This window comes from Cervus canadensis, chromosome 1, assembly GCF_019320065.1.
Source record: "Cervus canadensis isolate Bull #8, Minnesota chromosome 1, ASM1932006v1, whole genome shotgun sequence".
NCBI lineage: Eukaryota > Metazoa > Chordata > Mammalia > Artiodactyla > Cervidae > Cervus > Cervus canadensis.
This window is the reverse complement of record NC_057386.1, coordinates 45,467,090-45,489,474: the sequence shown is the minus strand read 5'-3', so window position 1 is coordinate 45,489,474 and position 22,385 is coordinate 45,467,090. Positions and strand designations below refer to the sequence as shown.

The following is a 22,385-nucleotide window of genomic DNA, read 5'->3' as shown; positions in this document are numbered from 1 at the left end:
CAAACGGCTCTCTGGAAAATAAAAGCTAATTTAGAGTTGGTGAGGCCACTAAATCCACTCTCTTCACGTAAAGCTGGACTTTACACAGCTGGTGCCCATAGGGAAAAAGGGAACAGAGTTAACCAAATTATAAAGTGGACAGGTCATTCTAGTAATCTTTCACTACAAGCATAAAGATGAGAAGTGCTAACTAGATATTTCAATAACGCACCTTCATGTATCATTTACTGCATACGAAATTACAACAGATAACTCATTACAACAGACACACCTATCATTTCCATTTAAAAATGACTACAAAGTACTCTAATATCATACAGTAAGAAAAAAGGTCAAAAGTTTTACATCCAATTCTTAATTGAAATAAACTATGGAAAACTTATGCCTGGAAGGAGAGAAAGAAGGAAGAAAGGAAAATGTGTCCTACCTAATTTGTTCCTTGTTCAGCTTGATTCAGAACTGGACCTAAAATGTAATATTTTAAAATACAGGTAGAAAGCTGAGCGCCGAAGAATTGATGCTTTTGAATTGTGGTGTTGGAGAAGACTCTTGACAGTCCCTCGGACTGCAGGGAGATCCAACCAGCCCATCCTAAAGGAAATCAGTCCTGAATATTCATTGGAAGGACTGATGTTGAAGCTGAAACTCCAATACTTTGGCCACCTGATGGGAAGAGCTGACACATTTGAAAAGACCCTAATGCTGGGAAAGATTGAGGGCAGGAGGAGAAGGGGACAACAGAGGAAGAGATGGTTCGATGGCATCACTGATTCAATGGACATGAGTTTGAGTAAACTCCGGGAGTTGGTGACGGACAGGGAGGCCTGGTGTGCTGCAATCCATGGGGTGGCAAAGAGTCACACACGACTGAGGGACTGAACTGACCGACTGAAAATACAGGTGTGTTTAAAGAAGGAAAAAAAAGATGGAAGAACCGGGGTTTCCTGAGTCTCTTAAGTCACACAATGTTGCTGTTTAGTGGTTAAGTCACATCCTACTGTTTTGCCACTCCATGGACTGTAGGCCGCCAGGCTCCTCTGTCCATGGGATTTCCCAGGAAGGAATACTGGAGTGGACTACCATTTCCTTCTGCAAGGGATCTTCCCAAGCCAGGGATCAAACCCACACCTACTGCATTGGCAGATGGATTCCTTACCAATGAGCCACCAGGGAAGCCCTCACAGAATGTTAGCTTTATACTAATTTTACCACCCAACTTTCAGTGAAGCTATCTGCAGAATACACTCTACCTTCTGCTTCTTTGGGAGTTTAAACTGTCAAATACCTGTAAACAGTTCTCACCTTCCCACCAGGCTTAGTCACCACTGGCAATGTGTTACACGTTTTCTTGTACAGCCTCATCTCCTTCATCTGCTGCTTTCTATTATTACTTTGTAAGTGTACCCTGAGGCTAAGTAACAGAATTTACCAGGAAGGTGATTAATAATTTAAATTGTTCCTCACTGAGACCACTTTCTTGGTCATTCTGTCTTTTCTAAACTTACCTCGTTTTTTTTTTACTTTCTCTTTTAAACCACAATGATTGTTAACAGTGTTTGGCATTTTTAAAACCTTTAAAAGTCAAAAGTTTAATGAAGCAGCCACACTTTATTCACACCGCTTCATAATGGAGTTAAAAAAAAAAAAAAGTCTGCCCCCAAATAGAAGAGTGCTGTAAAAACTAACAGCATGGATAAATTCTTTGGATTCAAAAAAATATGGAATTAACAGGAAGTTCTAGTTTCTTTACCCCTGTCTTAATCTACAGCCTTTCTCAAACCAGACCGTTCCTTCTAAGACCCCGAAGAAAAAATTCCACGCTAAGATTTACTCCCACGAACTTCCCCCTCTCTCATATCGGGTCAATTCTCTGGGTTTTCTTCCCTTTCTCCGGTGTCAGGAATTCCTCTTCTTTCCCGAGATGGTTAAAATTCTACGGCTATGTTCCTCCATTACAAAGCGGAGGAGAGACGTCTCTTAACCTCAAATGACGGACGACGGCGAGGTTTGCCCATCTAGGAGCAAAGCTCTGGGGAACTCCTTTTCCCTTTCCTCAGCTGAGCATATCCTAGCCTCTCAGAGAACGACGCCAAACCGGGAAAAAGCGAGGTTCTCTCCCCGGCCTCCGGTCTCCGGCAGCCACACCCCTGGCCTCTGACCGTCCTACCCCCCCGACTTCGAACATATCTTTTCCCCAGTGTCCCCCAATTCCCAATTGCCACCCCGAGGATTCCCTCGCCCCGCCCCAGCGGTGGAGTCCTTTTCTCCAACCCTCTTCCTCACAACGGTCACACCCGACGGCTCACTCCACCTTCAACGGTCACGGTCCTCGGATTTCCTCTCCTCCGTCTGTCTCCAACCAAGCCTGGGGATCCCCCATCCCCATCAAAAAGGGACACACCCCAAAGTTAGCCGCCTACAACTCACCGTAGGCAAGGGCGGGGGTGGCAGCAGCGGCCAGAGAGCACGGCCCGAGCGATGTTGTAATGGTTTCCTGCACGTCACGACTCCTTCTCCAGGTCTAAGCCACTGCGCAAAACCCACTTTGCCAGGGCCAAAGATGGTGGACAGGAAACTCTTACGTCAGAGAGCCTCGCCGTATGACGTCATCCAGACGCGCGAGAGAACGAGAAAGGAGGGACTCTGTCGCCTTGGAGACGGAAAAATTTTGCTCGGTGGGGAAGAGATCGGAGATCTGGGCTTCCGAGGAAGTTCATCCGAAAGAATCTAGTAAACAAGCTGACACTCTCTGGATTTGTTTCCTCACACAAGACCTCTCTAAAAACTTACACAGAGTCAGTGAAATGCCTGTTGTTTTCTTTAAAAACAACAAAACCCAGCTAATTGCTTGGGCAGTTAAAATACACGGACAGTGGTGATCCAGCCCAGGATTATACAAGGGCAGTGGGACTGGAGGAGACTGGTGCAAGGAAAAGAGGTTGACACGGCCTCAAATCTATGTGTGAATCCATCTGAGTCCGAATCCCTGCCCTGAAGGTGACTAGGAAAGTTACTTGTCTTTTCGACTTTAGTCTTCTTACTTGTGAAGTAAAGACGATGATAATCTTCCCAGTTTATGAAGCTTAAACCGGATTAGGTAGGTAAGAAGCCTAGCATGTAATAGGTATGCTTTGTTAATTGTTTTAGTTGCTAAATCACAGATGACTCTTGTGACCTCATGGACTGTAGCCCACCAGGCTCCTTCATCCATGTGATTTCCTAGGCAAAAATACTGGGGTGGGTTGCCATTTCTTTATCCAAGGGATCATTCCCCACCCAGGGATTGAACCCGTGTCTACTACATTGGCAGGTGAGTTCCTTACCAATCAGCCACCAAGGAAGCCTTGTAGTTTGCTTACACAAAAGAAGTCCCTTTCAGAAACCAAAACCTAGAAATCTCTGTATCTTCCCCTCAAAACTAAAACTGCTCTAAGTAAAAAAAAAATAATAAAGTCATTAATCAAGAAAGAAGAAAAATGTGAAGAGAGCCTAAGGCAGAAGCTGGGAAACCAAAATGCAAAGGGGACTGAGAAGCAGTCAGAGAGGTAGAAGGAAAAGAAGGCAGTCCTAATGATTTAGGATGTTTTTAGAGGTCTATGAAAGTACAGGAACTGAATATCAATACTGTACTATACCTCTGAGGCCTAGCCCCGCCTCCCCTGAATTTGAATGACTAAATGTATGAGTGAGTGGTCAACAATAACAGTTGCTATAGAGAAAAGAAGGGGCCAAAAAGTGTCCAAGAACTTAGCAACACAAAGGTCTTTATGTCATTGCCGAGACCATCCATAGAGACATTGAAGGCACAAATCATGCTGCAGAGGTTGGAAGATAAATGAGAGGAAAGGAATGAAAACAGGTAGCTCCATAAAAAAGTATGACTGAAAAGAGACATAAGATGGTGTTTGAGGGAGAGAGTAGCAAGGATTTATGTTCTATACTCATACATTTTCTTTACACTAGCCCTTTAGCAATATCATGGGTTCAACTATTTTTCCTACTCATATGACTCCTAAAAACCTATCTCTAGCCCTGACCTATTCCCCAAACTTCACCACCAAATTGCTAACAACACTTTTGAGTAATTCTATATATATGCCAAGTCATAAGAGTAGGGGGTAGGGTGGGGAGTTAAAAAAAAAAACAAAACCTGGTTTCAGGTACAATTCACAGAAGACAGAGTTGTATTTTGTAAAGAAGATGCCACCAGAAAAATCTTTGATTCATACCTCTTCCCCCATTCAAAAACTTCCAACAGTTTCTCATTTTCCTAATTTGTATAGAACCTGTCCTTCTCCAGTAGTCATGTATGGATGTGACACTTGGACTATAAAGAAAGCTGAGCACCGAAGAATAGTTGCTTTTGAATTGTGGTGTTGGAGAAGACTCTTGAGAGTCCCTGGACCGCAAGATCCAACCAGTTAATCCTAAAGGAAATCAGTCCTGAACATTCATTGGAAGGACTGATGCTGAAGCTGAAACTCCAATACTTTGGCCACCTGATGCAAAGAACTGACTCCTTGTAAAAGACGTTGATGCTGGGAAAGATTGAAGGAGGAGGAGAAGGGGACAGAGGATGAGATGGTTGGATGGCATCACCGACTCAATGGACATGAGTTTGAGCAAGCTCTGGGAGTTGGTGATGGACAGAGAAGCCTGGAGTGCTGCAGTCCATGGAGTCACAAATAGTCGGACATAACCGAGAGACTGAACTGAACAGAACTGTCCTTCCTTCTCCCAGTTTTCCCCATTTCTTTGTTCTTTAGTTTTCTCATCTATACAATGGAAGAAATAGTAATATCCAACCATAATATTATTATAAGGATGAAATGAACTAGGCTACCTAAGTCACTTAACTATGCCTGCGCATAGCATATATATGAGGAATATGAGGCAATATATGGCCGTGTTGTTGACTAGGACTTGTTCTGAGTAGTTCGTGCTGTGCTTGAGCTCAGTTGTTTTAGTCGTCTCTGACTCTTTTCAACCCCATGGACTGTACCCCCCAGACTCCTCTGTCCTTGGGCTTCTCCAGGCAAGAATACTGGAGTGGGTTGCCATGCCCTTCTCCAGGAGATCTTCCCAACTCAGGGATCAAACTGGGGCCTCCAGCATTGCAGGCAGATTCTTTACCCACTGAGATACCTGGGAAGCCTTTGGAGTGTAAATATTTTCTAAGATTGCAATTATCTCAATGAATTACACTGACAAATTACTAGCCAGAAACCTGGGGGTCATTCTTGATTTCTCTCTTTCCCTTAACTGCCACATTCATTCCATCTCCAAGTTGTCAATTCTAACTACATAACCATTACAGGGTCATCTTAAAAATATAAACCTGGTCATGACTCTTCAAAAGCTTCCCATTAGGCTTTGATTAAAATCCAGTCTCCTTCTCATGACTTGTGAGTGGTTTGGTTCCTGTCTGCCTCTCTAACATCGTTTTATTTTTTTCGTCACTCAGTTCCTCTTCATTTCACTTCTTGCTACCTTTTGCAGCCTTCAAATACTCCAAGCTGTTTCCCATCCTAGGGGCTTTATAACTACCACTCCTACCTATTATTTGTCTTCCCTAACCCTATACGCCCACTCCAGTGTTCTTGCCTGGAGAATCCCAGGGATGGTGGCACCTGATGGGCTGCCATCTATGGGGTCGCACAGAGTCGGACACAACTGAAGCGACTTAGCAGCAGCAGCAACCCTGTACAGGGTTGAGTTATGACTGGCTGATAACTTAGGTCGTGTTTTAACTGTAATCTCATAAAAGCACTCCCTGATTACCTTATCTAAAAGGTTCTTCCCTCCCAGCCCCCACTGCCATCCCCTTCCTAGCCCTCTTATTCCATTTTGTAGTAAGTGAAGTCACTAAGTCGTGTCCGACTGTTTGCCATCCCATGGCCATAGCCTGCCAGGCTCCTCTGTCCATGGAATTTTCCAGGCAAGAATACTGGAGTGGGTTGCCGTTTCCTTCTCCAGGGGCTTCCTGACCCAGGGATCGAAACTGGGTCTCCCGCACTGCGGACAGATGCACCATGACTCTGACTTTTCCCAAATGTACTCAACCTTCTGAGGTCCACCTAATTTCTCATCGGACTTCTGGTACTGACATGAGATACAAGGAGATACCAGGTTACATCACTCTAGTAGAAAGCAACTGGCAGAGAGAAGCTGAGATAAAACGTGAGGTTAGAAACAATCTTCCCTTTGGTTACAAAGGCCAATACAGGGCTTCTGTTGGAGCTAGTTTGAACAGCCTCATTTCTCCCAGCTGTTATCACCATATGAATCTCACCATATTAACCTATCTGATGGCTCTTAATACCTTTTAACATAAGCACAATCAATTTTTGTGTCCTGTCTCATCATACTGTAAACCTGAGTGGGGTTTGTGATGAGCTGTTTATTATTTATTGTCTGTATTAACTGACATTGTTATTTCTGACTGCCTTTCTTTTTTTCTCATGTAGTAATGTCAGTTTACTTTTGAAATATTCTCAAAGAACTATTAATTGACTAAGAGTGAAACAGGGAGTGGAGAGGTAATCTTAACCTAAGGTCAATCAATAGGAATCTGAATCATGAGTACAATGACAGAAGTGTGTTGAAGCTCATGTATTGCAACATCAATGCCTGGGCGAGACTTTGCTAATTTTTGCTAGAAACATCCAGTAGAACTGTTTAATTCCTGTTTTGTTAGCTACTCTACATTCTAATTTTTTTTTTTTTTAGTTTAAATTAGCCTGTTTTCTGTTTCTTGTAACCAAAGACCCCTAACTGATACAAATGTTTAACTTTCCACTTGACTTAGTTGATTGTATTTCTCAACTTTGTCCTTTTGCTGTTCACTTAAGAAAAGCCTGCCTGTAATAGCTACCACTGATCAAGCACCTAAAACCAGGTACTCTAAATAGATATATTATCTCTGTTCCTTAAAATTCTGTAAGGTAAAATCTTTCATCAATGTGACTTTCTCCAACAGGTATCCTAGCAGAGTGTGAAACTTTTTTTTTCTTGGCCCCATGGCATGGGAGATCTTCCCCCAACCAGGGATGGAAACCGTGCCCCGTGCACGAGTGCTAACCAGTGGACCACCAGGGAATTCCCTAAAACACTTTTTGGAACTATAAAGTTAACTTGCAAGATTTTACTTTTCCTGTTGAAACAACTAAAAGAAAACCTGTTTTCGAGCGTTCTCATTATGTTAACCAATTAACTACCTTTATACCATAAGATCCTTTAGGGCAAATAATAATACCTTCTGTTTTTAGCTATTTCTATTTCCAGCTTTCCCCCAGGGACTGGGGGAAGGTTTTGAAGGAGATGAACTTGAACCATCAATATTATCCAAATTCAGTAAACCTACAGCAGGAACTCAAAGCAACTGCATACGATGTAAAAGCACTTTGCAAATCGTCACGTTAATTACATTAATTTTGGTATGCGATTAAAGGAAAGCACCTTCTCTTAGGTTAGAATTCATCAGCATCCTTCCGTCTTAGCACCGTATTTATATGGCCAATGTAACACATCCTACGGTGTTCGAGGACACGAACCATTTTCATTTAATGGAGCAAGTGCCTAGAGTTATCACTGAACGGAACCTAACCTAGAAGACAATTAAGCTACAAGGCCGAAGGAAAAAGAATCGTCCCAAGTTATAAGCAACAGCAGGAAACTTTTAATAATTGGTGGCCATAAAGCTAAGGCTTCTATCTCTGCCTATGTCGCTTTAAACCCTTCCCGAAGGCGGCAGTTAATAGTGACTCACGACCCCCGCCGCAAGCAAAGTGAGGCTTCCATCTCCACATTCCCTTGGGTCCCTCGCCCCTATCTGTATAGCCCCAGGAAACAAACGCCTCAGCTGCGGGCCGAGCTCAGGCTCCAGACGTCGATGCAGTGCCCCCAACACCTTGCCAAAAAGACTCCGCAGAGATCAGAGACGTGGCTTTCTAACAAGACAGCGACGCAAACCCGATCGCGCCTAGCACCACCTTTATTTTCAGCGGGGGCGGAAGCGGAAGTCCCGATGAGGTCATAGAGTTCTCTAGTTCCGGTCTCCAGGGCCTCATTCCGGGCTAGAGCGCCTCTCCTCCGCCGGCCTTCTTCAAGCTCCAGCAGCTTTTATTTCCGGCTGCGGATTCTGTGGTAAAGCCGAGACCTCCTTTCAATAGCGGTGTCGCGGGTCCCTCCCGCCTCGCCAAGGGTCAGCGCGCAAGGACGGTCACGGGTTGGGGGGACTGCTCAGCCCACAGCTGAGCCAGGCCGCGGGGGGCTGGCCGTACTAGTGCACGCCCGATCCCTCAGAGCCTCCTGGCTTTTGAATCCTCCTGAGTGAGAGTCCCTGACTGGCAGCCTCCGGGACTGCCGCTCGACAGGCCAGCGCCCAGCGCCGAGCTGTCTCTCCCATAGTCAACGTTTTGTCCCGTGAAGCGCAGCGTTAGTCAAGTCACCCCTCCTACACACTATTTAACCACGTCTGTGTTAACTTCGTTCTTCACCTCCCTTCCCTCGAACACCCGCCCACCGCCCCCTAGCTTGCCTCCGGAAGAAGTCTTTTTTTTTTCCCCCAGTTCCAGTAAAACTGAGGGGCTATCTTTTGAGGTATAAGTTATCGTTGAGACTGAGCACCCATCTGGCGCCCCCCAAAAGTTCATGCTTACTAAAGAGCTTGTGGACAAAGAAAAACCCAGTGCACACACGAAACTATGGCTGAGCACGGGGCTCACATCACGACTGCCTCTGTTGTGGATGACCAGCCATCCATCTTTGAGGTGGTAGCACAGGACAGTTTAATGTCAGCCGTGAGACCTGCTCTTCAGCATGTGGTCAAGGTAAGGATTTAATTCTCTGGAAAGTTTGAGAGACGTCTGGGGTAAAAAAAACAAACCAACAATTTGAATTTGTTGGCCTCGGTTTTGAAATAATCAATTAGCATATAATTCATATTCTATGATTTAACAGTTATGGAGTCTCTCTTCTGTGTAGAGTGTTGTGTGCACTACATACCCAGCCCTTCAGGGAGGTTAAGATGTAGAAAGAAAAGTGTAGAATTTAGAGGGGGGAAAAAGGAAATATAAATAACAAGGCATAGTAGCTGTTGTAATGGAATGAATTTCATTTATTTATTTTGCTGTAGGTTCTTGCAGAATCAAATCCTGCCCACTTTGGCTTCTTTTGGAGGTGGTTTGATGAAATCTTTACCCTGCTAGATCTTCTGCTCCAGCAGCATTATCTGTCAAAAACCAGCGCCTCCTTTTCTGAAAACTTTTATGGCTTAAAGAGGATTGTAATGGGAGACCAACACAGGCTTCAGAGATTGGCCAGTGCTGGTCTCCCAAAGAAGCAGCTTATGAAATCAATCATGTTCCTGGTTCTTCTTCCCTATCTTAAAGTGAAACTGGAGAAGCTGGTTTCTAGCCTGAGAGAAGAAGACGAATATTCCATCCATCCCCCTTCTTCCCGCTGGAAACGATTTTACAGAGCCTTCCTGGCAGCCTACCCATTTGTTAACATGGCCTGGGAAGGCTGGTTTCTGGTACAGCAGCTTCGATACATCCTAGGAAAGGTTCAACATCACTCACCACTGCTGAGGCTGGCTGGAGTTCGGCTAGGTCGGCTTACAGTTCAGGATATACAAGCTCTGGAGCACAAATCAGCTAAGGCCAGCATGATGCAGCTACCAGCTGGGAGGTAAGACCTTAACATTTCCCCCAAGTCTTTGATTAATAAATCCTAAAATCTGATCCCAATTTTATAATTCACCTCCTTCAGTCCACTCTGAGGTTATTCCATAAAATCATTGAAAAATTCATGTGTCCATAAAACAAGGACTGCTATCCTGGTAACTTTCCTCCTCATACTGCCTACATTTTTGTGCACCCTTGCTATGTACCAGGCCCTGTGCTGGTACACAGATGTTTATGTATATCACCTGAATCCTTATCACAACTCAATGAAATAATGCAGAAGCACCATTTAACAGTTGAAGAAACTAAGTTCTAATAGTTAAGTGCCTCACCAAGGCCACACAGCTAGAAGGTGGCAGAGCTGAGATTCCAGCCAGATCAATACAATTCTAAAGACTGCTCTTACTATGGTGCTCTCCCACTTACATTTGGTGCTAGTGGTAAAGAATCTGCCTGCCAGTGCAGGAGATACCAGAGACTAGGGTTCAATCCCTAGGTCGGGAAGATCCTCTGGAGTAGGAAATAGCAACCCACTCCAGTATTCTTGCCTGGAAAATCCCATGGACAGAGGAAACAGGCGGGCTACAGTCCATGGGATCGCCAAGAGTTGGACACGACTGAACATGCACACACATCCCACTTCTGGTTAGTGTTTGTGTTCTCCTACAAGTTCAAATATATTCCTCAATACTGCTGAGTTGTTTTTTTTTTTCCTGGATATTACTACCCTTCACCCCCTGCCCAGAAAGTTCTATATAATCAATATACAAGTTGATTATAGTCTATATAATCTCACTAATTTCTTTCTCAAAACACAAGCTCTAGTCATTAAAAACAAATCTTAGCTCCTATACTCCTAAAATATTATAAGTCAGAAAGAGGGAATGGTTTAGAAGGGACCATTAAGGACACAATTTTCATCCCCAAGCTGAATCAATGATTCCAATGAAAAATGCAAGAACTACATTTCTATTAGTCATTCTGTGATTATAACTAAACAAACAGTTTCTCTTTGCCTCCTTATTCTATTCTCCAAACAGCATTGGTGACAAGATAAAGTCAGCTCTGAAGAAAGCTGTGGGGGGTGTTGCCTTATCCCTCTCTACTGGCCTTTCGGTGGGTATATTCTTCCTGCAGTTCCTTGAGTGGTGGTATTCATCGGAAAACCAAGAAACCATCAAGACCCTGACTGCTCTGCCTACCCCACCACCACCTGTACACCTAGACTACAATTCTGATTCTCCTCTGTTACCCAAATTGAAGACTGTGTGCCCACTGTGTCGTAAAAACCGGGTGAACGACACGGTTCTTGCCACCTCTGGCTACGTGTTTTGTTATCGCTGTGTGTTTAATTACGTGAGGAGTCACCAGGCTTGTCCGATCACAGGTTATCCAACAGAGGTACAGCATCTGATCAAACTGTACTCCCCTGAGAATTGAGAGGGGTTAGCACCTTATCTCACAACAAAATGATTGCACTGTAAGGCCACAGGGCTTGATACTTCTCATTCCCAATTAGGAGAAGGCAATGGCAACCCACTCCAGTACTCTTGCCTGGAAAATCCCATGGATGGAGGAGTCTGGTAGGCTGCAGTCCATGGGGTTGCTAACAGTCGGACACGACTGAGCGACTTCACTTTCATGCAGTGAAGGAAATGGCAATCCACTCCAGTGTTCTCGCCTGGAGAATCCCAGGGATCGGGGAGCGTGGTGGGCTGCCGTCTATGGGGTCGCACAGAGTTGGACACAACTGAAGCGACTTAGCAGCAGCAGCATTCTCAATTAATAATTGTGTGAACTTCAGACAACCACATAGAATATAAAAGGATTTACTCGTTGATCTTAACCTTTTAGCTCGCTCCCTAGACACCCCTACTTAGAGTTGACCAAGCTGGTTAGAGTGAGAGAATCAGGACTGGCAAGGGATATGAGGGTCAGCAAAGAGGATGGGATAAAAGAGAATACTTGACACAGAAGATCTTCTCTCCCCCTCATTAAAGGACAAGAGGTATAGAAGCTCTCAGGGAAAACCCACGTTAGACCTCCTTATGTGGGTGGTGAATCGGAAACAGGCCTTTTTGGAAAAGAAAGCAGTAACCAGCCTCTGTCATGCTTATGTGCTCAGTGGGTCAGTCATGTCCTAGCCTTTGAAATCCCAGAGACTGTAGCCAAAAGGCTCCTGTCCATGGGACTATCCTGGCAAAAATACTGGAAGGGGTTGCCATTTCCTCCTCTAGGATAGGTTCCCAACCTAGGGATCGAACCTGCATCTCTTGTAGCTCCTGCATTGGCAGGCAGATTCTTTACCACTGAGCCACCTGGGAAACCTGCCTCTGAGGAATAGGTTTTATTGGCTTGCAAACAGTATGAAATATGGACTTGCTCTTTACAGACATACTTAGAAACACTTTAGGAAAACAACAGCTCCTTCCGTCTGCTGTGACCCACTTGTTAAATAACACCTGCTATAGTTTATCAACTTTTAAAGTTCCCTTTGTGAACCACACATGTCTTCCTTGGGAAACCGGTTAAAGGAAAATAGAGGTTGAATGTATATACAGAATAGTCTGAAGATTTCAATGTGAAAGCAAAGGGTATTACTTGAGATGGAGTAAAATACTGACCTAACTGTGACTGTGTACATAAAGCACCTTTCAATAAGCTCTTTCTGCTTGTTGTTAAGAGTTTGCTAAACTGGCATGAATTATTCTGGTTATTACTAAAGTTTCTATGAAACGCTTAAATAAATTTTAAGAATAAATGTTTTTGGCAAAGAGCTGTTCCATGTCATGATTATGTGGAAACTGAAAGATTAGATGAGATACTTATTTATTTTTGGCGACACCTCAAGGCTTGTGGGATCTTAGTTCCCTGACCAGGGACTGAACCCAGGCCTTCGGCAGTGAAAGCCTAACCACTGGAGTCCTAAGCACTGGACTGCCAGGGAATTTCCTAGTTGAGGTACTTAGAGTAAATTTTGAGGCATTTTGTATGAACATTTTGCTTTTTTTGCTAATTGAATACTCGGAGAGAAATCCTCTACTCCAACAGCAAGAAATTAGTCTTGCGTGAAATACCTTATTCTACAGAAACACTTAAGTTACCCACTTAGAAAAATGCAAGCCACTGGATTGGCAGGTTGGTGAAAATATACGTTTTTTTTTTTTTTAAATCATTACTAGAAGAAGAAGAATGAAAATGATTTTTAAGTGCCTCTGCTAAGACAGGTGTTTTCTAATACAACTCATTTTAGCAATTCAAAGCACATTTTCTGACACCACGAAGGTAACAGAAATATTGAAATAGAATATCCTATAGATTTTAAAATATTTAAAGTTTTTAATTTGTTTCAAAGTTAAACCCAAGACATACTGACTTAATAGGAAATCCAATGAGCAACATTTTTCTAGGCTGAACACCTGTTTTCCCTTAGTCTGCCCCAAGAGAGCATGGACATGTTAATTTATTTTACAATCTGCTAAACAAGCATTTTAACACAGTAATAAGTCAATAAGGGAACTGAACCAGATTCAGGGATGAAATGATGCAGTCTTCCATGAAGATATCAAAGCTGTATTTTTCACCTCAACCTACAAAAAAAACGAAAGAATCAGTAATACAAAGGCATATTAAAGAAACATTCTAACATATAATAAAGCCAGTATTCAAATAGGCTAGAACATACCAATGTAGAAAAACCACAATCAGAATCAGCTCAGAGAGAAGATTAAGGGGTCATACCCTGGTCAAAGCCAACACTGAAGCAATGGCAATACCAGGTCAGACTACGCTTCACTCATCATCGCATCATTGCATTTCACCTCCTTGTATTTCATAAGAGCAGCCCCAAACCCTATTTTCACATCAGAGAAAACAGGTTTACCCATGAAAAAAAAAAGGCTTCTTTTCAGATAAATTTCAGGCATGGGCTTTCAATACTGCGTCTTGCACTATGCACCAGTATGTACAACTCTGCTGTACAAAATGTAAACATGAACAAGTTTTGTTTTGGGGTATGTGGTTTTTTTGGCTGTTTGCTTTTAAAATACAGAGTAGAGAAGCATTTACAGTTCAAAATAATTTCTGGTTTTAGTGAGTCCAAACACCATGCATGATAAAATCTTAGGGATTGTCTGTGAAGGGATTTATAGTCTAGCTCTAAAGGAAAACCTTCAGGAAAGATTTTCTACTAAAAAGCCTTTATAAACTCCAATTCATTTAACATATAATTTGATTTACAATTCTACTGCCAATAAAGATGAAAAGTATTAGCCATAAAAATTTTATACAAGTCTTCTAAAGAGTCCAAAACCCAAGGAGGATATGATGTGACAAAGGTCCATAGCAAATTAACAACAGAGTTGGAAGAGAAACAGGTCCGGTCACCAGATTTATATTTTTCCACTACCAGCTAAATATAAGGTTTAATTTCATTTTTCTCCAGAGGATGGGCAAGATAAAGGAAACAATGCAAAGCCTGAGTAATTCACAACCTGGAAAGTCAATTTCTGAATGAGAAAGTTGACTACATTTTATTTATTCTAAATGACACCTCGTGATTTGCAAACGTCAACCTCTCCAGCTTTTCAGCAGAGTACTGTCAATATATAAGTAACAATTCTGGACCCACAACACGCTTCAGTTGGCCACTTATAAAACTGACAATAGACTGATACTTCATAGTTAAAACTGGACAGCTACATATGGCCTCCATTCAGCATATACCTATGTTCTCCATTCAGCAACTAAACTCCACAAAGAGAGGGAAACTATTAAAAACAAAGTGCCTTTTTAGAGGCTTGAGCCTTGATCCCACCAACCTCTGCAGAAGTACCTGTTGCAAAAAAACAAAGGAGCTAACAGAACTTAATTTAAATAACTCTGTCTCAAAGCAGGAGACTTGTGAGCAGAACTCCAAGTGTGCTCCAGTCACAGTGGGCACACTTTCCTAGTTCTCTTCCTCTGTAAACTTTTCCCTGTCTGGAGTGCCTTCCCTACCCCTTTCTATTTGGACAAAGTCTAATTATAGTTCTAAAGACTTGTCCAAATGTCACCTCTGTTAAGTGAAAGCCGCTCAGTCGTGCTGCCTCTCTGCGACCTCATGGACTAAACAGTCCATGGAATTCTCCAGGAGGGTGTAGTCCTTCCCTTCTTCAGTGGATCTTCCTGATCCAAGAATCGAACCGGGGTGTCCTGCATTGCAGGCGGATTCTTTACCAGTTGAGCTATCAGGGAAGCCCCCTTCTCGGTTGAGTGGTCCCTAACTCCCTCAGTTACCCCCTCCTCTGACTCTCACAGCACTTTTTCCGACCATAGTAGGCGTCACATGCCAAATATTCACCCATTCCCATCTTCCATCTCCTTGTCTCACCCACCAGTCCCAACACACAGACGGAGGTCCTAAAGAACCAGGACTGGGTCCCACTGGCCTTTGCAACCATTACACTCAGTAGGGTACCTCGGACAACAGAAGGCGGCTCAATAAACGAGTGTTTAGTCAACGAATAACCCTCCCTACTAAACCCTAAGCTCCTAGATTATAAAAGCATCAGCACAATTTATAAAGCTGACTTACCTCCAACATTTCATGCTGGTTTAAGGACACTCCTCAAGCATCTATAAGCCCTCCTTCCTCCAGCTTCTAACTCATGGCTTTCTGCATGGCGCTCTGCGCAGGACCACCAATGCTTATACGCAGTGGACTCTCAAAATGATGATGATAGTAAGAAAAATTACAATATTACTAATACGTCCAAACCTCACCAACTTCAGGAAAGACTGGGGGAAGCCATTCTTGTGGGAGAAACACAAGTAAGGCCGGAGCCAGGGCGCAGACCAAAGCTGCAGGCAGGGGCTCTGCAGTCCGCTTTGAGAGCCTCCCAAAACGCTTACGTCCTACATTCTCACGAGGCCTGCCCGGGCCTGCTGAGGCTGACGGCAGCCCACCCTGTGCTGTCTGGTGCAGGAGGAAGCCACTTGCTGCTTCCCAGACTCCTCCTGCTCCTCGCGGCGGGGCCGGCGGCCAGGCGAGAGGAACAGCCAATCACGCGGTGGCCAGTGGATCACGTGGCGCCCAGCTTTGAGGCGGGGCTGGTGCGGAGAGCAGCCAATCGGAGCGCGAGGCGAACTTTGGAGACTGAGCCGGCTAGAGGGCGCAGGCGCGTTTGCGGTCGCTCTGTGGCTTGGCGGGCTCCGAAGCCCGAGTTAAAAGTTAGACGCTGGGTAGTTTCAGCTGGTCCTTCAATTCCTTAATCTCTGACGTTGGAGAGGCTGTTATCTGGGGTGTCTTGTTTCACTAGGGAAAGGCCTCTGAGGCAGGGTTGTAGAGTGTGTGTGCCTTGGACTTTTGGGAAAGTCAGCTAAAAAAGATGTACAACTTAAGAGTTGTGAGTGAAGTTTTATTTGGGGCAAAATGAGGACTGCAGCCTGGGAGGCAGCATCTCGGAGAGCTCTGAGAGACTGCTCCAACGCGGCAGTGGGGGAAAAACAATATATAAGATTTTGGTGAAGGGGGAGTTAATACCATGAAGCACTTATTTTACAAAAGGCTTTTTGTTAGTCATGAGGATATGATGTCACCATGAAGGGATTTAGTCCTTCTCTAGATATGAGGAGATGGAAGGCTTGAGATCATAAAATCTGTTCCTAAAAACATGCAACTATCCAAAGACCTGTCCCACCAGATTCCCTAGAGCACGGAGTGCCTCCCTCCACCCTGAACTCCATCAGAGGTTGAAGGTCAACAGTTATAGCAGCATGGGAGTCAATCTCTGTAGAGGCAGATGGCAAATGCTTTTGTTGTTCAGTCGTTGGCAATGCTCTTGGTAAGTGCCAATTTGTAGTTGACAGGAAGAACTATTGATTCAGACAGTGACCCAACAACACTGCGCTTGTGCCAAACTCCCACCTGAGCACTAGAGAGGTTGGGGTGAACTTTGATTAAGGTGCCCCTTCTTCTCCACCCAGGGGAAACTCATTGGCTGGTCAGAGGTTTGGGCTCTTCCTAAACAACAAAGAGAGGGCATTAGGTATCAAAGAACTGCGAAGGAGCACAGGAAAAAAAGTCGTGGAAGAGATGGCCTTTGATCTGGGTCTTGAAAGATGTGTGAGAATTAGGATATTCTGGGAGCAGATAATTTAACTCTCAAATTAAATAAGAAAGCATAGGTGAGTGAGTGAGAGTCGCTCAGTTGTGTCCAATTCTTTGCGACCCCATGGACTGGAGCCCATCAGGCTCCTCTGTCCATGGAATTCTCCAGGCACGAATATTGGAGTGGATTGCCATTTCCTTCCAAATTTAGGTAAGGTTGAAATGGTGTAGTGTTTCTCAAAATTCAGTGAGTTAGAAACACCAGGAGGATAGTTAACACAGACGTCCTAAAACATCAAAAACAAAGGACAAAACTGCACAATTCAGTTTTCCGGGATAAATAAGCTTGAATCTGGAGATGGAGCCCCCAAGCGTGTATATTTTTAATAAGTATGTTAAGGGAGAGGGCTTCCCAGGTGGCTCAGTGGGTAAAGAATCCGCCTGCAATGCAGGAGACGCAGGCAAACGCAAGTTCGATCCCCAGGTCGGGAAGATCCTCTGGAGGAGGGCATGGCAACCCACTCCAGTATTCTTGCCTGGGGAATCCCATGGACAGAGGAGCCTGGTGGGCTACAGTCCATGGGGTCACAAAGCATTGGACATGACTGAAGCGACCGAGCACACACACATGCATAACAGGGGAGATTCTGATTCACACCAAAGTTGAGGACCAGTGTTAGCCGCGATGAAAGGGGGTGGCACGAATTGAAAGACAGGGCAAGATGGTGGCTTGCTGCCTGTGTGGTTTAGACTATTCTGGAGAAAGTGGGCAGTGTGAAGGTTTGAGAGTCTGAGGAGATAAGTGATTAAATATGAAAACCCATTAGGCAACTCTGTTTTTAAATAGATGGAAGGAAGGCAGAGTGAAAGAAGGGGAAGCTATTTCAAGTGATGGCAAGTGTCCAGTGATAGCTAGTAAGAAATGGAAAGGTGGCATGTGAAGGGCGGCAGGAGGATAGGGATGGGGAGAAAGACGTGAAGAAATAAAAGGAAAATGTGGAGAAAAATGGAATGCCTTCTTTAGAGACCGATTAAGGATCCTCATTGTACTTTAGGGGCTTTCCTGATGCCTCAGTTGGTAAAGAATCCACCTGCAATGCAGGAGACCCTGGTTAGATTCCTGACTCAGGAAGATCCGCTGGAAGAAGGGACAGGCTACCCACTCCAGTGTTCTTGGACTTCCCTTGTGGCTCAGCTGGTAAAGAATCCGCCTGCAATGTGGGAGACCTGGGTTCAATCCCTGGGTTGGGAAGATCCCCTGGAGAAGGGAAAGGCTTACCCACTCCAGTATTCTGGCCTAGAGAAGTCCATGGAGTGCATAGTCCACGGAGTGACAAGGAGTGGGTCATGACTGAGCGACTTTCACTTTCATCACTCTCATCGTACTTTAAAAATAGGAGAGTTTAGACAGTGAAGAGAATGGGCCTTTGCAAGTGCTGTTTCCTTTTCCTGGTTTTCCCCTTCCCTCCCCATCACCCTTTCTCAAGCTGGTGCACTCTTCCTTGCAGGATTAAGCTCCTATACCATCTCATCTAAGAAATCTTACCTTGTTCTTACAAGCTTAGTCGTTTTCACTCATTAGAACACCCCAAGCACACTGTTCATAGGAGTCTAGCTTGCCAGAATGGCACTAGAGTGTAGTGGTCATTCATATGGACTATAGTATTTGCAAGCATCATAAACTCTTTTCCTCAGTTTCTCTATCTGTAAAAGTGGGAATAATGACCTTCCTCATTGAGAATAATGCATGGTATATGAAGTTCTCACCTGGTGTTACCACATATGTTGTATTGCCATGAGTTCTTTAATACGTGTTTTCCTCCTCTAGACTGTGAACAGGACACGTGTCTTATTCTTGCTAACAGTAAAGGCTGCACGGCAGAATGGTAGTAAGTGAGTTTTGAAATCAGTTGGACTCCAGGAGTTCAGATCTCAGCTCTGCTACCTACTAGGTGTGTAGCCTTGAGCTGTACTTCTCTTAACTCAGTTTCTTCATTTATAAGATGGTAAAAATAATGCATGTCTTACAAGTTATTATGAGGACAATTTGAGATCATCAAAGTTGCAGATCTGGCCCAAAGAAGGCAGTCACTAAATGGTGCAAATGACCAGAAGCCCCAGAGCACAGTACTATGTTTGGAACACAGTAAGTGCTTGATAATTGATTATTAAATGAAAAGCTGACATTCTATGCCAGGCACCATGCTAAACTATATACATCATCTCACTTCATCAAGAACGATATGAAGAAGGCACTATTATTATCTCCAACTTACACAGAAGGAACCTGAGGCTTGGATTATCTTAACCATAGCTTCAGAGCTAAAAAGTGCTAGAGTTGCTATGTGCTTGGGGCTTAAAAAAAAAAAGTGGTTGATTGAATGAGAGAATGAATGAAAGACTTACTCAGAGTCAGATGGTGGTGTGGTAAAAACAGCACAGTTGCTGTCGGTCACTATGTTATCAAGTCTGCTATGCTAGTCAAGTCATACTGACAAATGAATTTAGAGTGAGATGAAGGCTGGTATTCAGCTGTTTGTGTCTTTTGAGCTTGAAGGCTGTGCTGTAATCATCTCTGAGGATAAACTGAAATGCATAGTGAATAAACATATCTTAAATTGGGGGCTCTAGTTCTTAGCTAACTGTCAACAGCATGGCCAGATTACTGTCCCAAGATCTAGAGAGAATCACTGTCCAAGCTACTGATTTCAAGTTGCTTCATATCATGGACATTTGCTTCTAGGTATCAGAGCCAAAATGAGAACTCCTCCCTGTTATGATAACCTACTATTCATAGCCAGCGGACTTGACTAAGGAACTTTGAAGAAGAGAAACTCTCCTTACTCATCTTTCACATTATCCTTTCTTCTCCTGATTTGATTCCCAATAGTTCATTAAAGAATAAGAAGAACTTCCCTGGTCATCTAGTGCTTAAGAATCTGCCTTCCAAAGCATGGGACATGGGTTTGATCTCTGGTCCAGGAAGATTCCACATGCCATGGGGCAACTATGCCTCGCAAATACTGAGTCTGAGCTCTAGAGCCTGAGTTCTTCACAAGGCGAGAAGCCCTCACGCCACAGCTAGAGGAAGCCTGCCTGCAACAACGAAGACCCAGCACAACAACAACAACAAAAGAATAAGAAGGAGAAAACAATCCAATTCCTAGTTCTCCTGCCCCATAAAATGTCTTTCCTGTTGACTGGGAAGAAAAAAAGGAAGTACTTAAGTAAATTTCTGATTTTGAAGACTCCAAAGCAATTCAGAATCCTAAATTTGAGAGGCAGTGGAAGGAGTAGGAGCATTTGTATTAAACAGACCTGACCGCATGCCGGCTCTTCCACTTGAAAAGTGAAAGTGAAGTCGCTCAGTCGTGTCCGACTCTTTGAGACTCCATGGACTGTAGCCCGCCAGGTTCCTCCGGCCTTGGGCTTTTCCAGGTGAGAGTACTAGAGTGGGTTGCCATTTTCTTCCTTCTCCAGGGGATCTTCCCGACCCAGGGATGGAACTTGGGTCTCCCCCATTACAGGCAGACTCTTTACCATCTGAGCCACCAGGGAATCCTGGCCAAGTAATCTCAGTTTCCATGTGGTGTGCCACACTCCCAGCTTGGTCCCTTGTGCCCAAAGGCACATGTCCAGTAAATGATGGTCTTTTCTACCTTTTTAAAAGTAAGTAATACCAGAAGAATTTCAGTGAAGCTGAGAATTAAGGTAGATGGTAGAACTAAAAGTGAGACTTCGGGGATTTCCCTGGAAGTCCAGTGGTTAACACTCTGCACTTCCAATGAAGGGGACATGGGTTCGATTCCTGGTCAGGGAACTAAGATCCCACGTGCTGCACAGTGAGGCCTAAAGAAAAAAAAAAATGAGACTGAGGACATCCCTGGTGGTCCAGTGGTTCCCTGGTTAGGGAATTAGGATCAGCACTCAGTGTGGACAATAAATTAAAAAATAAAACAAATGAGACTGGATTTGAAAACAGAAGAGTGAAAAGGGTTAAAGTTGAAGCTGAGAGCCGACCTTTGCACTTTATTAGTTTGTTGGTGATGGACAGGGAGGCTTGGCGTGCTGCAGTTCATGGGGTCGCAAAGAGTCGGACAAGACTGAGCAACTCAACTGAACTGAACTGATTATTCATCATAGCATCCGTTCTGGCTCCTGTCCTGGAAACTCTTTTCAGTCTGCCAGCAAAGCAGAACTTCATAGGAACAGTAACCTTAGTTAATGAAAAGAAAAATGAGGGGTATTCAGAAACCTATTTAATAATGTCATTTCATCATAAATAAGTTGAAGCAGATGGTAGATGTTTGATGGTTTGACTTAGGGGGAAAGAACTGTGTTAGTTTTCTGTGGCTGCTGTAATAAATTACCCCCATTTTGGTTGTTTAAAACAACAAAAGTTTATTCTCTCACTGCCAGGAGTTTGACAAAAGTGGGCAGAAATCAGGGTATCAGCAGGGGCTGTGCTCCCCTCCCTCAGAAGCTCTAGGGGGCAGTCTATTTGGCTGTTTCCCATCCCTGCTGACACCCCTCACATGTGGTCTCTGCCTCTGCAGTCTTTTGCCTTCTCTTTTGCACATATCAAATCTCTTTCTGCTGCTGCTCTTATGAGAACACTTCTGATTTGGATTTAGGGCCCATATGGATAATCTCCTCATCTTAACATCAGTACTTAATCACATCTGTAAAGATCCTTTTTCCTTGTAAGTGAAAGTGAAAGTTGCTCAGTTGTGTCTGACTCTTTGCCACCCCGTGGACTATATAGTCCGTGGAATTCTTTAGGCCAGAATACTGGAATGGATAGCCTTTTCCTTCTCCAGGGGATCTTCCCTACCCAGGATTAAACCCAGGTCTCCCACATTGTGGGCAGATTCTTTACCCACTGAGCTGTCAGGGAAGCCCTTGTAAGTTAACATTTATAGGTCCACCCCATCATCACCATCAATTATTGGTGGCCATCGGTCAGCCCTCTATAAGAAACTTGATTCAGTTTAACCAGCATCCCCAAATGAGATAACGGTCTCTTGTCTGTTTTTTTTTTCATTTAATTGTTTTGTAAATTATGCAAATGATTGACATTTATTGTAGACCATTTAGAAAATACAGAAAAGTTAAAAAAAAAAAAAAGGAAAGGAAAAGAAATTTGATGAGAGGTCATCTGTAATTCTCTCATCCAGGATCGCCAAACCTTCATCAATAAGCATTTTTCTAGAAAGGATCTTGTGTTTAACAAAGAGAAAGAATAGGAAAAATAGAATAAAAGTAAGAAGAACAGAACAAGCAATTTGGAAGGTGATAAAATAGGTTAATATTGTTCATAATGGATATGTACAGGGCAGCTTAATTTAAAATAAATATAGAGCTTTGAAATGAAATTAACTATGACAGAAGCTGCTTGTAGGATGTATGAAAAAAGACATTCAGCCTTTCAGAGGTGGGAAGTTTTAGCTTTGGCCCTGCACTTGAACACCCCTGAATTTTTCCATTACTCCTTCATTTACTCCCAGAGGTCAGACTGTGGCCTGCCAATCTGCCCTGTCATGAACTTTTCTTGACTCCTTATCAGCCTTTTTCAGTGGGTCAGTGTTACGAAGTCTTGGGGAGTCTGG

General features: G+C 43.8%; 2 protein-coding genes, 1 long non-coding RNA gene and 1 other non-coding gene across 7 annotated transcripts in view; 1 reads left to right on the top strand and 3 right to left on the bottom strand.

The window, feature by feature from the left end:
• Positions 1 to 2,576, bottom strand: part of AP2B1 (adaptor related protein complex 2 subunit beta 1) — a 109,358-nt gene extending 106,782 nt beyond the window's left edge. For 2 of the 4 annotated variants that reach the window (XM_043481061.1, XM_043481084.1), the window contains exon 1: positions 2,428 to 2,576. The gene's annotated coding sequence lies outside the window, so the exon portion shown is untranslated. The other 2 variants (XM_043481070.1, XM_043481076.1) reach the window with 2 other exon arrangements.
• Positions 2,577 to 8,043: 5,467 nt separating this feature from the next.
• Positions 8,044 to 11,327, top strand: PEX12 (peroxisomal biogenesis factor 12). Its single transcript, XM_043481042.1, has 3 exons — positions 8,044 to 8,831; positions 9,137 to 9,690; positions 10,727 to 11,327. The coding sequence occupies exons 1-3, from the start codon at positions 8,706 to 8,708 to the stop codon at positions 11,124 to 11,126; spliced, it is 1,080 nt and encodes a 359-aa protein (XP_043336977.1). The 5' UTR covers positions 8,044 to 8,705; the 3' UTR covers positions 11,127 to 11,327.
• Positions 11,328 to 13,005: 1,678 nt separating this feature from the next.
• Positions 13,006 to 15,703, bottom strand: LOC122449471. The gene is made up of 2 exons (XR_006271945.1): positions 15,262 to 15,703; positions 13,006 to 13,276 (listed from the first exon to the last, which is right to left on the bottom strand). It is a non-coding gene; the product is annotated as an uncharacterized LOC122449471 (long non-coding RNA).
• On the bottom strand, positions 13,398 to 13,494 carry LOC122425499. Its single transcript, XR_006264873.1, has one exon. It is a non-coding gene; the product is annotated as a Z30 small nucleolar RNA (small nucleolar RNA).
• Positions 15,704 to 22,385: the final 6,682 nt, after the last annotated feature.